The following is a 15,873-nucleotide window of genomic DNA, read 5'->3' as shown; positions in this document are numbered from 1 at the left end:
GCCCTGTAAGACACTGTGGTGAAGATGGGAGCGCGCCTGATGCGCGATGAAGTAAGGGTGGGAATGGCTAATAAATCCGGGTTGGAGGCCGAGGATACCTCAAATAAAATTCCAAAAGCTCTGTCTGCTCTTTTGTAGGACCGGTATGCTTTCAGAAAAGCACACGCCTGAAGCTCTGATACCACTGTCACAAGGCAGGCACCACGTGCCAATAGAAAAGAGCAGACGGAACAGACTGAACAGACTTTTAGTACTTCAATAACAACTGAACTGAAAGAGAGACGACACACGACACGGAGTGGTGGAATTCCACCCCAAACCTTGGCGCCCCTTTCGGTATTTCTTTATATTGCATCATCAAAGTACAAGCCGGTACTCTAGACTCTGCACCTTCTCCCGGAAGCATGCCAGAGAATGAGCCCTAGCCTCATATTTAAAGGCCCTTGGCCTAAAAAGCAGTTTACATGAAAAGCTTTCAAACTCAAAAGCTTCTGGTCCAAAAAGCAGTTTACATGAAAAGCTTTCAAACTCAAAAGCTTCTGGCCAAAAAGCAATGCCAAAAGCTGCCAGCGTAAATCACGGAAATCCGTACAGCCTACCACGTCATCGTGCCAATGCAATTTTCGGAAATCAGCCACGTTGTTGCAGTTTCTGGGTTAGGGTTTCCAGAATTAGGGTTTGCAGGTTTTAGGGTTAGGGTTTTCAGAATTAGGGTTTGCAGGTTTTAGGGTTAGGGTTTTAGCAGTTAGGGTTTTTGGAATTAGGGTTTCAGCAGTTAGGGTTTCTGGCAGAAATTAGGGTTAGGGTTTTCTGCTCTCTGGCAACCACGTCATCACTTTGTGACACTTCTTCTGTTGCTTGTTCTTCTTAGGGTTTAGGCCCCTCGGCCGGCATCTGTAAGTTGGCTCCATTCTTTAGGCTTTGACACGTCAGCAGTTTGTTACATGTTGTGTGCAACCGGAGGATATGCATCTAATCTAAGTGACTGGTCATGCACGCTCTGCGAACAGACTCACGAAAGTGCCAGATCACTTCCTATTCTAGACTGACTTGATTGAATTGAACCCTGATCATGCTGTAGCTTGTCCACGGACACATAGGGTTGGATGTGTCACGTATCATTCAAATCATCATGCTTATCATCATGCAAATCCTGTGTGTCATGCTTGGGAGAAGAAGAGACTGAGAGAGTCTTGTTTTCCCGAATCTGTGCAAACTGCTCCTGCACAATAGAAAAGAGTCGCAAGAACTCTTTCATGTGTTGGTCGCTTTGTTCTTGTCTTGCTTTGCTCTCGCGATCAAATGTTGCTTGTCTTTGGTTGTTCTCGTGATCCAATTTGGCTTGACTTTCGTTGGCTTCCATGTCATACTTACGCTCTATGGCTGCCACGCTTTCTTCGTAGTCACGATCTATGGCTGCCATTGTTTCTTCGTAGGCCTTTCTTTTTGCTTCTCTTTCTTCGCGTTCTAACTTTCTTTCCATAAACAACCGCTTCAACGCCTCTATAGGAGTTAGTGCAATCATCGGTGTGGATGGGGAAGAGGCAAAATCTCCTGGTGGGGGAAATTCTTCTTCGTCTCTCTCATGCTCATCACCTCCAAGTGAAGTATCTATTCCGCTTCGAGTGATGACCATCCACTGAAGTCGTGCGTTCTTGTGGTCTTGGGTTCTTAAGTTCACGAGGAACTTGGGTTCTTGTGGGTCTTGGTTCTTGAGGGTCTTGCGGTTCTTGGGGTTCTTCTTTCGCTTGCAATCTGTGTTAGAGAAGGATCTTCTCTTCACCCGAGTTCTGCTCTTTTCCGCGGGCGCACCCTTGGCGGCCTTGCGCTCACACCAAGGTTGCTTTTGCCCACCTCACGTCTATTGGCTGGCCACTAAGTGCACGGTCCGCTCTCAATGAGTGAAAAGAGGCACAAAGGGAGGCTGGACAAGCCCTTCTTTCTTGGGATTCCTGTCACTCTTCAAAAACACAATTAGGAATCGACACGCCCAAGCGAACTTAGGTTCGTGCGACCTCAACAAGCAAATTTTTTTTGTGTGGTTCTTTCCTTGAATGATACAGAACACTGCCAAAGCTCTGATACCAATGTTAGGTGCAGCGGAATGAATGTTTGAACTTTGCTCAAGATGAGTGCTCCGAACTGTGCTCAAGGTTCCTTTTCGTTTTTATGGTAGGTAGAGCCTTCCGTTCTTAATTAGAGAGTGCTATGATCACAAACAAAGTGAATGGACACTGTGCGTGCAAGTGTATGAGACTGAGAGATAGAGAAGAGAATACGACACCAGAGACGTCGTAAAACCCTCTTCCGAAGGCCCCACTCTCGTCGGCGAGAGTGGTCTACTATTGATTGCACAAATCTCTACAATGCTTGGACTTGCCGACTACGTCGACAACGACGAGACGGGCTGAAATCTGAAAACGCTAAGGGCTGAAATCTGCAAATCTTTATTTGCTGAATTCTGACTCTATGTCGGTGACGATGTCGATGACGACTATGCGACAATGATGCGCTGAAAACGCAGATGCTGAAATCTGTGTTTTCCGGGCTGAAACTGTGAACCTTGCGAAAACTGACCGTGCGGCGAGGAACTGTTGCGGGAAGGTGAGATCTGCGAGGTTCGGGGGTTCTTTTGCGATGTCTAAAGGCTGGAAACTGAAAACGCTGATGTTCTTAAGGTTCCGTCGCGGAGAATCTGCAAAACGCTAGGGTGTGATGTAGATGCAAAAACGCTAGGGCTGAAAAACTGCTGCTGTCGCCGGTTGTTCTGCAAATGCAAAACGCTAGGCTGATTTGTGGTTCTGTTGTCGCTGGGAATCTGCAAATGCAAAAACGCTGGCTGATCTGGTGTCTTGAAGCAAAACGCTAGCCTCTCTACTGTGTAGCAAAAACGCTAGGCCTTGCTGGGGATTCCTGCTGAGAAGGTGCCTGTTGAGTGGTGGTCTTGCTGCCCCTTCTGCCAGAAAGTGCTAGCTCTAGTTTGCTTATATACAAACTTACTCAATTTGCCCTACCTACTTTCCAACAAAAGTCACTTAAAAATAATAAGTGAAAAATGTCAAAAATAGGGAAAATAGGTCTATGCACTATTGAAATGCTCCTGATGGGTTCTGATGGATTTTGATGGTAATGTTGATGATCATGTTGTGTGCAACCGGAGGATATGCATCTAATCTAATTGACTGGTCATGCATGGTCTGCGAACAGACTCACAAAAGTGCCATATCACTTCCTATTCTAGACTGACTTGATTGAACTGAACCCTGATCATGTTGTAGCTTGTCCACGGACACATAGGGTTGGATGTGTCACGTGACAATGATGCAACAAAGATGATGATCAATATTATGAAGGATCCCAAATTTGCAAAATTTTTGACGCAGACATCCTTCGACGAAGTGCACTCTTAGTGGCGGAAGGCCACAGAACCACCCCTTAGACCGGCATTGAGAAAACCTCCTACTCCTTGGATGTTTATAGAGGAAGAATTAGAAGAGGTGGTCGATACACGGATTACACAGCTTTTTGACGCAACCAACAAAGCCAGCAAGCATGGCAAAAAGCAAAAGAAAGGAACCGACTTCCCGGGTTATTTGGGTCGCCAATCTGCTTTTGCCTCGGCTAGAAAGCAGAAAAAGCATGTTAGATTTGAAGGAGTACCCAATTCTTCTTCTTCTTCTTCTTCTTCTGACAGTTCTTCTAGCTCTTCTGACTCGAACGAAGAAGACAGAAAAGGGAAAAAGCGAAGCAAAAAGCAAAGCTTCAAAAAGGGCAAGAAAAAGGCAAAGAAGCCTAAGTTTCGTCCAGTTTTTGACAGTTCTACAGAGTACTCGTCTACAAATAATTCGGACTCCGATGATCACAGATTTTATGCAAAGAAGAAGAATTTCTATAAAGCCAACCAGTATGACTTTCTGGAGGATAAAAGCAAGAAAGTTCGAGAATTTAAAGAAGGTGGACAGTCAATTAAATTTGGCACTTTTTTTGGATTTCGAGATGCTTCGAGGGCTTTGGCTTTCATACATCAGTTTGAGATAGCTTTCTCTGGAGGGCATTACTCAGAGCATTCCAAGATTTGGAGGGCTACCTCTTACTTCAAGGGAGATGCTCGAACATGGTGGTCCACTCTTCTATTGAACAAGAAAGCGCCAGTTAAATGGCTGAAATTTTAAAGGCTTTTTATTTCTTCTTGGTTCACTCGGGAGTACGAACGTGACATACGAACTGCTTGGAACCATCTCCGGATGACAAAGAAAGATACCTTGGATGCATATTGCGAGAGATTTTGGAGCTCTTTTTTGCCCGGTTCTTCATTTAAGAAGATCTCATTTAAAGAACAGATTGAGCGGTTTACCTTGGTACTTCCTATGAAGATCCGAGATCACTGCTTAGAGAAAAAGTCTGATTCTATCCAAGAACTGATGATTCATGCGAAACGGGGCTTTGCCATTCACTCGGGCAATTTGACCCACATATGAGATCATGACGCAGAAAACATAACAGACTTCTAAAAATGAAAGTAGAAAGAAGAAGAGCCCCCAAGATAAGGATGCATGACCCCGGCTCACTCCGTGGGAGAGAGCCAACTACATTAAAGAAGGGAAGTGTTTTGGATGCGGGGAATAAGGACACATTACCGCGAAGTGTCCTAAAAAGGCACAAAAATATCAAGATGAAGAAAGGCCAAAGAGTTCAAAAGCAGCTGAGGATCGTGAGATGCGTGTATGCGGCATACCTGCTGAAATTCTTGATGTATGTCTCTTCATTGAGTGGTGTCTCTTCCCGTCAAAGGGTAGCACCTCTTCATCGGCTGGCACCCTTTCGAATGTCTGGACACTTTACAGGAGAACAACACCTCTTCATGAATAGGTGCCAATCCTGGCATGCAACTCTCCGAAGGGTTGCACCCCTTGCACACACCTCTTGCCTGACGTAGCATCGTGCACTCACCTCTTGCAAATGAGGAGTCGCAGCCTTTTGATTACGCAGCCAACGATTTGGGTTTTTTTAACGCTAGTGGTCAACTTATTAAGCCATTATTAAATTGGCCGGCCACTTTAAATCTGACTGGACCAATTTAACCCAAAGTGTGGAAGTTTTAAGGCGGGTACCTACTACCCCTTCACAAAAAAGATTAAAAAATGCAAACCCAGCAAATGTTACATAAGATGGAGATGCAGCACTGGTCATTTCTGTACTCTTCCCTCTCACATAGCATTAGTGCTGGCTATTTGGGTCGTCTCCCGCCCACTTTCCGCACGCGGTATATTCTCTTGCTATGGTCAATGAGCATCGGTGGACAGATTTCCCGTACATCTCGTACATAAACGAGATTCCCGAAGCAGTCTCGTCGGCGTACCCTCTCTTGGCACCCGAAATCATAATTATTCCCGATACATCGGAGTCGGAACCAGTGCCCGCATACGAACCGGAAGTGATCATAATTCCGGATTACCCAACTCCAGAACCCGCACATGTCCCAGAGAAGTTACTAGTTCCAAAACCTGTTTCGGTGCCCGCACCTGCTCCTTTTCCTGCACTACAGGCAGCAGTTTTGTCTCAGAACTATCTCTTGCATGTCACATATTGCCACGCCTCTCGATTCCAGGTTTGGGTGATGTGGCATATATTTGTTACGTGCGAACCTCTTCATTTGCCACATTTCGAGTACATTCTGGGGCGGTACCCTCACTTGGCCTATTCTCTGACGGAGTGCCGAGTCGATATAGTGAACGATTCATCTCACAGCAGCCTCTAGTTCTGGTTCACAGCGAGCTGCAGCTTTCGGATTATACACCTTTGACCCCAGATGACACACCTTCTATTGACGAGGTAGAAGATATAGAAGATTCCGACCTTGGAGTAGATTTCCTGGAGGAGTTCGACGCATCAACAATAGATTCCCCTTTTTACGGCCGCCACACTTCTCCAGCCTCTCCAAGATATTCCTCTAAGCTGTTAGAATGTCAGAGGCAGGTAGTTTTCCTGTTCCACCCGACGATCAAATAGCCATCCTCAGAGAGGAGATGTTCGTCCTCCAGGAGGCCCTTTCGACCGATCTTGCATCGATGACATCCCGTTTGGATGTCTTACATGCATTTTCTTCTTCGAGGACCGAGTCAGCTACACATTTGGTTTCCTCCGCAGCAGAGTCAATTCCTGAGCAAGTTGAGCCTCCGGAACCAGAGGTAGACAATCCAAAGTTAAAATATCTTTTTAAAATAATAAACATAGCACAGAAAAAGAAAATTGATGTAAAGTTGCTCGAGCCATACAACGGTCGCCGCGATAAGGTGTGTCTGATCATTGGCTTTTCAAGGTGGATGTTTATTTCGCAAACACAAATCTCATTGAAAGTAAAAAGGTTGCTGTGTCGAGTTCCCTGCTAAAGGATACTGCATTCCTTTGGTGGCATCGACGAGTTAAAGATGGAAAGATCACCGCTACATGGGAAAAATTCCGGCACGTCCTTTGCAAGGCTTTTGAGCCTGCAAACACAGATTTTCACGCCCAGTCTTCCCTTCGCCGCCTGAGCCAAACTGGTTCCTTGGCCGCGTATATCTCGGAGTTTCAAAAACTGACTCTTGAGATAGAGACCCTCATCCCCTCCGACAAACTATATAGTTTTGTTGACGGACTTGAGCCTTCCCTGCGAGATGATGTCCACAAATTTAACCTTGCCACACTTGATGCTGCAATCGCTTATGTCGAGTGTCTTGGCAATAATCGGCGCCTATATAGAAGTTTCCTTTCTAGCGACCGATCTTCCAATTATGCCGGCTCTTCACAACGTAATCGTCGAGGACAAGAACCGGCGTTCTTTCTCAGGATCTCAATCTTTGAGACAATACTCTGCTGGACAAAACTCTTTCCGACTACAGTCTTCGGGACAAGCAGTCACTTCCCGAGCCTCATCTTCTGCAAATACTCAGAATAGACGACACAAGCATCCCAATCATAGAAGGAATGGTCGCTGTGACTTTTGGCAAGATACTTCTTTTGGGCAGCAAGGCTCTTCATCGACTCCTTCAACCTCCCACTCCAACCGTCCTGGACTATGTACAATTTGCAATGGACCGCACAGGTGGTATGAGTGCCCCAAGAAGCCAAACCCTTCAAATCCTCGCCAGAATTTCTCATATGGAGACCACAATTCCAGAACCTGCCCACAACCAACCTCCTACTCCAGATAAAGGCAAGCAAGCAGCACGTTGTGTTTCTAAGGTTGTGAGTGCGTTAATGCTAAATGCTCGAAATCATGTCGCTGCCCAACCCCATCTGGACTTATTTCCCGATGAGCTACCAACAACTTTGCCTTCGTGGCGTTCGGTGGATCATCCCATAGATTTGATCCCCGGGCAACCTCCAACAATTCGAGCCCCTTATCGAGTTTCATACTCAGAATCTCAAGAGATACAGCGGCAGCTAGAAGATCTGCTGGATAAAGGTCATACTCGCCCAATCAAAAGTCCCTTTGGAGCTCTTGTCCTGTTGGTCAAGAAAAAGGATGGGTCTATGCATCTTTGCATCGACTATTGTGCTTTGAATAAGTTGACAGTCAAAAACAAGTTTCCCTTGCCTCGCATCAACGAGTTATTTGATCAGTCATTGGGTGCAAAGATCTACTCCAAAATTGATCTAAAGTCAGGGTATCACCAAATTCGCATTCGCATTGGTGATGATACAAGACAGCTTTTTGCATAAAGAATGGTCACTATGAATTTTTGGTCTTACCATTCAGGTTAACCAATGCCCCGACTCTTTCATGACATTGATGAACGAAATCTTCGGTCCTTTCTTAGACAAGTTTGTGATCGTATGAAGAAGGTGGAAGCATTGGAGGAGAACAAAAATGATGCCATGGAGAAGCTTGAATCCCGAATCAAAACCCTCGAGCTCGAGATGCCAAACTCAAGGAGGAGGTTATCTCTTTGAAGCATCATGCTTTGGACCATGTGGAAGGCTTAATGTGCCCACATCTTGGGTTCACAGTCCTCCCCTACGGCCACCATTTTGACATCCATCTGGACAAAGCTGGTGCATACTCTTCGCAATTGGTGGGATTTTTCAACTGGCTCCTCTAGGGCAGCAGAGCAGTGTAGATGCCTCTTTCTCCACACATGGGCATGCTCGTTAGTTTTTTTCCGTCGGGATCTAGGCCACATCACATGGCCTTATGCACCGGTGCCAGTCTTTGTGGCCAGTGCGTCTTGGCTCGGAACTTTGCCATGCCTTGTGGACCATAGTTACAGGGGACGGTCCCTAGAGACAGGGGATGCCTGTATCTGGGACATGGACGGGTGGGGACGTGCTGGGACGGGCAGCCGGGCTGCCAGCTGGGGTCGCAGCCTAAACGTCTGGGGGACGGAAAGTAACGGCCGGTCAACGCACAAGAATTTTTCAAAATTTTAAAAACTAACCCTTTCTAAGGGTCAGTTTCTGTCCAACAACCATATTTTTGAACTTTGAAGCTTTCAAGCCTCAAGGGGATGCACCCCCATGGCTATAAAAGCCACCCTTGTGGCATGTACTTTTCATTTTGTATACATCTCGATTCTCGTGCCATCAATGTTTTATTAGCTCATTTGCGTCTATATGACTCATGTTCTTTGGTCTATTTAGTGTAAATTTGTGTTCAAAGTGATGCTCTATGTGTGTGGCATGTGTGTAGGTCATAAAATGCCAAAAAACCTCTCTTTTTTTGCCGTTCCGACCCCCGTCCCTGTTCCCTAACTTTTGTCGTCTTGTCCCCGTCCTCGACCCCTACTTGCTGTTCCATGTTACTATATTGTGGACTCTCTCTCTCTCTCTCTACGTTAAAATTCTCTTCTTCTTCTTCTTCTTCTTCTCCCTCCAATTTCGGTGATTTTGCAGTTCTTGTTCGTGTGTTGCTAGTGTTCAAGCGTGTAACAATGGTATCAAAGCTCAGAACAATTCTTCTTCTAGGGAGGATCCGATAACTTTTTGTAGCACACATCGGATCTCGCTGAGAAGTTGACAGAGACGACACCCTTTGTCACGTGCGCACTTCACTTGCGTCACGTGGACATGCTTCTGCCATAGTCTAGCGTTAGTCTTAGCTTAGGACTGAGCCTGGCACCTTTGTGAGCCGTTAGCAGGACGTGCATGTCCAAGCCAGTCACACTTGCATACCCTCTCTTGCACAAGAACAATCATTTCATCATGCAGGCATTTTACCGCGTGAACCACCTCTTATAAGTCATTTTATTAAAAGTGACTTTTGAATTCTTTTTGTAAGTTTGTTGGAAAAGTAGGTAGGGCAAATTGCTAAAGAAACCCATTGGGCACTCAGTAGAAGCAGAAGCAGCAGGGACACAAGGAGGCAGGTACCTTGCAGCAGGCAACACCTCAGTAGGAGCCCTAGCGTTTTCTCAAGAAGAAGAAGACCCAGATCAGCCTGGCGTTTTCAAATTTCAGCAGACAACCTAGCATTTTCAGTTTTTAGCCTCGACGCCGTCGTCGTCGACACCATCGTCATTGTCATCGTAGATCCCTATCTTGACGACGACACCATTGTCATCGCATATCCCTATCTCGACGACGACACCTTCGTCATTGTCATCGCAGTCTCGGACTTGATGACGACACCATCATCATAGCCACCGTCGTCATCGTCGTCGACATAGACCAGCAGTACCCGTCGTCAACATCACCGTCTTCGACATAGACCCCGTCGTCGACTTCACCATCATCGACACAGAACCGTCGTCGACCTCACTGTCATCGACACAGAACCGTCGTGGACCTCACCCTCTTCGACACAGTACCGTCGTCAACTTCGTCGTCGTTGACAAAGACCCTTAGTACCTCGTCGTCGACTTCATCGTCTTCGACATAGACCTCATCGTCGACCTCCCCGTCTTCGGCATAGAACCCTCAGTACCCGTTGTCGACATCATCGTCTTCGACATAATTCCCTTCAGTACCTCAGTACCCAACATCAGTACCCACTAGCTCAGCATCTCAGCATTTAGTCATTGTAGCAGCATTTTGCAAGAATAAAGAAAGTACTTGCTCTGGCAACAGAGCAAGGGGGTCCTTGAGGGTTGGGACCCGACATCCCTGTGTCGTCTGTTTTCTCTCTCTCTCTCTCTCGTCTCTCTTTCTTTCAGTTCAGTTCAGTTCTTTCAAGTGAAGTAAAGTGTCCCTTGTGTTTTTGTGCGGAGTACTAGATCCGAGCAAATCCTTATTCTCTTCCGCTGCACCAGACACCCCTCTAATCTTTGGTCTGCAAGGTTCAGTATGGACAACACCGAGCACCTTTGAAGGTGAGATTTGGGGAGGACGTAGAGGCCATAGGTGTAAAGTCGTCCTTAGAGAGCTTGGGCTGATTCACAGCACGTTGGGTGAATGTGAACACAAATTGCATGTTGGTCTGCAACATAGTTGAGAGCGACTAATTGAGAGAAGTTGGCTTGATGATACCTTATTCCCGTAATGATGTCGATTTCCAATTCGCCAACGATTGAGTAATCTGAGTCGACTGAAGGGAAGGTGCTCTCTTTTCGTCCTTTATAGGAGGAGACGTAGGGCTGCCTTTGACTTTGAGTCAATCAAGAGTTTTATTAACCTAATTACTAACTGAAAGCAATTAATAACAACCATTAAGAGCTTGAGAGATGCTGTAATGGTAGCTATGGTTTCCAATGATTGAACGATACTTTACCATATAATAGCTGGAATTATGTGGCTGATTGTCAGCTAGGATCCATGACCCATACAAGTGGCCGAAAGTAGGTGAAGGGGTAAAGACTTCATGTGACAAAGGGTGCATACCTCGTGGGTGACAAACATGACGATCTAGAGAAGATATACAGGGGAGGAACAAATAGTTCTCTTTTCAACAAAACACATTCCTTACGTGCTTTGGAAATTGGGCATCCTCAAGCGCACACAGATAAATAAAAACATTGGCAGAGTGAGTAGCAAAGAAGAGAGACATGCGAGAACACGAGAAAGAAAGAGAGGTGTGAAGCTAGAAACTCAATAAGAAGAATATTACAAGATGACTATAGAGTGGACAGGGGAATAGTGAGCCAACTCTAGGGCAAAACCTTTGAAAATACTTAGCACAAAAAATCCACAAAACTAAGAGAAAATATAAAATGCCTGGTGTACACCGTACATGTGTCTAAAAGCCTCACTAAAAGGATAAAAGGGTAAATCTTGTGAATGAGCAGCTTTTGCATTCCTTTTTTTTTGTCTTTTCCTAGGCATTTGACAAAATCTCATCGCTCATGTGGAGAACAATTTTCTGAACCAATGGAAAACAAGAATCAACCTAAAATTCTCTCAGTTTTTTTTCGTTTTTATAGGGATTTGGTCATGTTCGCACTAAACCCGGCTTTTCTTGGAAACTGGCTTGAAATGATATGGAGGAAAATCTATTTTTAGATTTGAAGATATTCATTCACTAAAGGGCACTTTTATGTAAACCATAATGATCAAATGTGTTATTGGCAAGCCCCCCACCCCCCCCTCTCTTAAAACACACACACACACACACACACACACACACAATATTGAGCTTTAGGTATTATGGCAGCACCTTTGGTCGAGTAAAGAAGGTGGAGATACCAGTTGGATCAAAGCGCGACTTTGGTTTTGTCACATTTGTGGAAGCAGAAGCAGTGGAGAGAGTCTTGCGCAAGGGAAACCCACATCTAATTGCGAAGGATGAGATCTTGGTCAAGGCATTCGATACCCGCCCAAGGTCCGTAGATAAGCGGCTCTCTCTCTCTCTCTCTCTCTCTCTCTCTCTCTCTCTCCCCCCCCCCCCCCCCCCCCCCCCCCCCCCCCCCCCCCCCCCTTACAGCCCCTTGTATGTCTGATCTTATATTATTGTTAACATGGCTGTTTTTCTTGGTGACAGAAAACATGCAATCGGCAACCCTCAACCAAGTAACCAAAAGCATGACTCCAATTCACATAAGCTTTTATTAACACGCCAATTCCATCATAATGATCCACGTCCTTCGCCTACTTTCGAAGGTATGAACTTGTGCAGAAGAGATTTTGATCATGGGGCACATCATCCTTATAATCTTAATGCAAGTCTCCTTGCCATCGACTGTAGAATGGAGTCCTCATTTAAGATCCTGTGGACGATAATTACCAGCTTACACAATTGTGTTCTGCAATGACTACTTTTATAGATTCCAAAAGGGACACACTGAAAGCATCCATTCTCACAAGACGGATAAATGACTTCGCCAAACAAGATTGTAGGGAGTTGACAAAAAAGATGGCAATGGTATTGTCATCAGTCACTTGAGCAAAAATACTATATTTCTTTCTTGCAAAATGTAACACGTAGCAAGAAGAATTGAATTAATCAATCTTAATGCCATCTTATACCAATTGTTATTAACTTTACTAAATGGGCCGATGCTCTAATCGAACACAGTAATGAAAGATACCATGGCTGTAAAGGAAGGAGGAAACTTAAGCTAATAAGATGTAGTCTCTCTCTTCAAGGTACCCACCTTGGGATGCCTGCATCATGACAGCCCAAACTCAATGAGACTGAGAGTTGGGGCCTCCCCCCCCACCCTGCCACACACGCATGCATGTTCACGTGCATGCGTGTGGACACACACACATGATTGTCGCAGTTTCACTATGAACCCAAGGTTGTGCCAACTTAACATAAGTGAAATTGGTGTGCAGATGCTACATGCCCACAAAGAGTTAATGAAGAACATGAACCAGTGACCACGGCTTTATCATCAAGAAAAAGATGCAATGTATGCCTATGCCTTGGTAAGAGTTTGCATACGATCTACAATCGTTAGGTTGCTTTCAGTTTTATTATAGTATTAAGTCCATTATGGAAACCTCATAGAAAGCATCCATTTGCTTGTGTTCTCCATGTTCTTACACGACTAAACTAGACGGTGCAGTTGCTAGTAGTTGTGAAATCTATGCCAACTACTTTTCATTTGCAACAATCCTACTCAAGAAGTTGAAGCAACAACTGTAGTTAATTAGGATGTTGTGAGCTACTATTTTTTACTACCTTCCTAAATGTCGTATTTGTTATTTTGGATGATGCACAGAGGGTACCCAAGAAAGCTTTTATGTCTCTTGCAAACATGCCTTTTGTGCCACATGTAGAGCTCAGGTATGACAAACAACTCGGTGAACTCCTTTATATTAACATTGAATTGATTTTTTACAACAAATTTTTTGTTTATGCAGGTCATGTGGATCCCTAAATACAAATGCCCTCTTTGCTTCTTGTGGGGTATACAAACATGAAACACAACCCCAAACCAAACAAAAATTCCCAAGCAAATTGGAATTTTGAGCTTCCTTTCGAGAGTGAGAGCTTTGTGCAAATGTAGCTTTCATCTAAATCTTGATGGAACAATTTCTTCCAACTCACCAAAGAAGGATGCAAACTTGGTGCACATACATGTGGTGTCATGGCACTATAATAGTGCATCCAACATTTGCTATTTGCATCTTGCACATACATGTGTAATATACTCAAGTGAAGGTTTTAATTTTTTTAACGACTAGTGCAATGGTCATGCGATGCGTAGTCATTGGTTACCTTAGAAATAACTATGTCTCTTTCATGGTCCCAAATTTATCAACTATTTGGCTTATATACAAATATGCAAGTCTTCTTGTAACTATGTTGAATTATTTGGCTTATATGCAATTATGCAAGTCTTCTTGTAACTATGTTGAATTTGGCATAGTTGCATCAGTTATATATTATTGATAATTGGCCCACATATAACCATAGTCTAATGGAATGCTATAAAACACCGAACGCTACAACATCCCTTCTCAAAGTCATTGCTACCACATGTATCAACAACTGACTTTCCATTGCGCACACAACATAAAAAGTAGTATCAATAAATGTGCTTCATTAAATGACAAAAGTTCTTCCTTATCATACATAGTTTACACAACCAAAACATAATAATATGATGCATACGAGGTATGCTGAGAACCTAAAAGAGTACGGCCACGCAAAGGTGCACACAATTTATGTCATGTAAGGTTTGCACCAGTTATTTTGCATACCTCTATTCTGCTCATGTTTGTGGTCCTATCCTCATTAATTATATCTTGTAAATTTACATTAGAAAATGGTTGATTTATAACACCATTTGCATAGGCTACACATGTGCCTCATTAGAAATTACATGTGTAACAAAGGCAACAATGTATCATATACATCTCGTGAGCTCAGATCTATCTCCTTGGTACATGCTAACAAGGGCTAAACTAAATCTTTCCCAAAAATAGAATCTTGACTAAGTTGCTTACGTCGGTAAGCAGTTTTTCCAAATTAGGACCAGTACACAAACAAGCTAATCCCTTTGGTTGTTCACATATTGGTTGTGGGTGCTTCCACTTTTGTTATGCTATGCCATAGCTGTAGCAAGCTTGTTTGATGTAGAGAAAACTAATAGTCAACGCAGCTAAGTATCAACCCACACATGCTTTTGTGATGGTAATATTCACAGTTCCCTTCAATATTGAGCTTTCAAGCCTAGCGCACTGGTGGTGGTCACCCCTAAATTTGGTATTCTATGATGTCAGTGAACATACAAGGTATTTAAAACATGTTGACTTACATATGTATACATACTAAGGGGATTTAGAAAAATGAATTTTGTGGAAAGATAGAGCAGTGAACACAAATAAAAGTTTGGTAGAATTTCTTATGTGTTGCGCTCTTGTCCTAACTGATCAGATGTTTCATTGTTCATAATTATGCTTTAAAGCTAAAACCAAGTCTACTTTTGGCCATTATGTGTATTTAGGCACCATTATGAGCCCAATTGTAGGACATGTAATAGTGGATAGAGTAATTACATAAATGAGAACATTGAGATATTATACTTACACATAAGAAGTTTGCATAAACATTGTAATGTTTTTTGGCTAAATTGTGATCCATTTGTGTTGTATGTGTGAAAATGTAGTAGGGATAATTTTAACGCATTCAAAATATGCATACATATGACATGTATTCCAATACACATAAAAATACAATAGACTCTCCCTCAGAAGGACGTCTCCATTATGATGAAAAATCAAAGAAATGCTGATCTACCAAATTTTTTGTTAATTACCACACTCTGAGAAGAATCACAACTTCACAAATCGGCTTATCAATACTTTATTTTACCCGTTTTTCAACTGTAGTACTGGTTCCCCTCACAAAGGCATCTGATTACGCAAATCGAGAAGCCTTGCAAAGAGGGACATGTCATATTTGAAAGATAAGGACATAACCTGGGGAGAGAGAGAGAGAGAGAGAGAGAGAGAGAGAGAGAGAGAGAGAGAGAGAGAGAGAGAGAGAGAGAGAGAGAGAGAGAGAGAGAGATAGAGATTTGTGAGTCTCAACATGTTATGAGAGCTCACACACACACAATCATTAAGCTATATTATGATACATGATTCTTCCTTAGTTTCACACGCGCACGCGTCTGTGCACACACCTCTCATGCTATCCTATGCTTGAGACACATGTATATACATGCTTCTCCATCATTTTCAAGCATTTATGCTAATTCATGTCAGCATCTAATGCTACAAGTGAATAATACTCAACTTTTTTCAATGTTTACTTTGATTGTACACATGCAAGCAATGATATTGATGGTTCAGGTGATCAAAGTGAGAGAGGAACAAGGCAAGCCCATAAATGATGTTGAGCATTCCTTAGGGGTTCTTTGCAATAACGAGCTACATTATCTAGCTTTCATTTGGGTGTTAGTAGCTACCATCTCATTTTTCTGTCACTTCATATTAGTGCCCTAAATTGTTTGGACAAAGCACTGTATTTGTTACAATTGCATTGTAAGAAAAACCAAAAACTAA

The 15,873-nt window shown here is 43.6% G+C and overlaps 1 protein-coding gene across 1 annotated transcript in view; it reads left to right on the top strand.

The window, feature by feature from the left end:
• LOC147441689 (uncharacterized) overlaps positions 1-13,594 on the top strand; it is a 34,636-nt gene extending 21,042 nt beyond the window's left edge. Inside the window, exons 4-8 of the mRNA XM_086483781.1 lie at positions 11,567-11,734; positions 11,894-12,012; positions 12,691-12,783; positions 13,080-13,144; positions 13,222-13,594. Of these exons, the coding sequence (XP_086339907.1) occupies positions 11,567-11,734; positions 11,894-12,012; positions 12,691-12,783; positions 13,080-13,144; positions 13,222-13,281 (505 nt within the window). The 3' untranslated portion in view covers positions 13,282-13,594. The remainder of the gene's footprint in view (positions 1-11,566; positions 11,735-11,893; positions 12,013-12,690; positions 12,784-13,079; positions 13,145-13,221) is intronic.
• Positions 13,595-15,873: the final 2,279 nt, after the last annotated feature.

The sequence above is a fragment of the Adiantum capillus-veneris genome, chromosome 15, assembly GCF_014529385.1.
Source record: "Adiantum capillus-veneris isolate H3 chromosome 15, ASM1452938v2, whole genome shotgun sequence".
NCBI classification, from domain to species: Eukaryota; Viridiplantae; Streptophyta; class Polypodiopsida; order Polypodiales; family Pteridaceae; genus Adiantum; species Adiantum capillus-veneris.
Note: the sequence above shows the minus strand (reverse complement) of the source record. Positions and strands in the feature narration are given on the sequence as shown.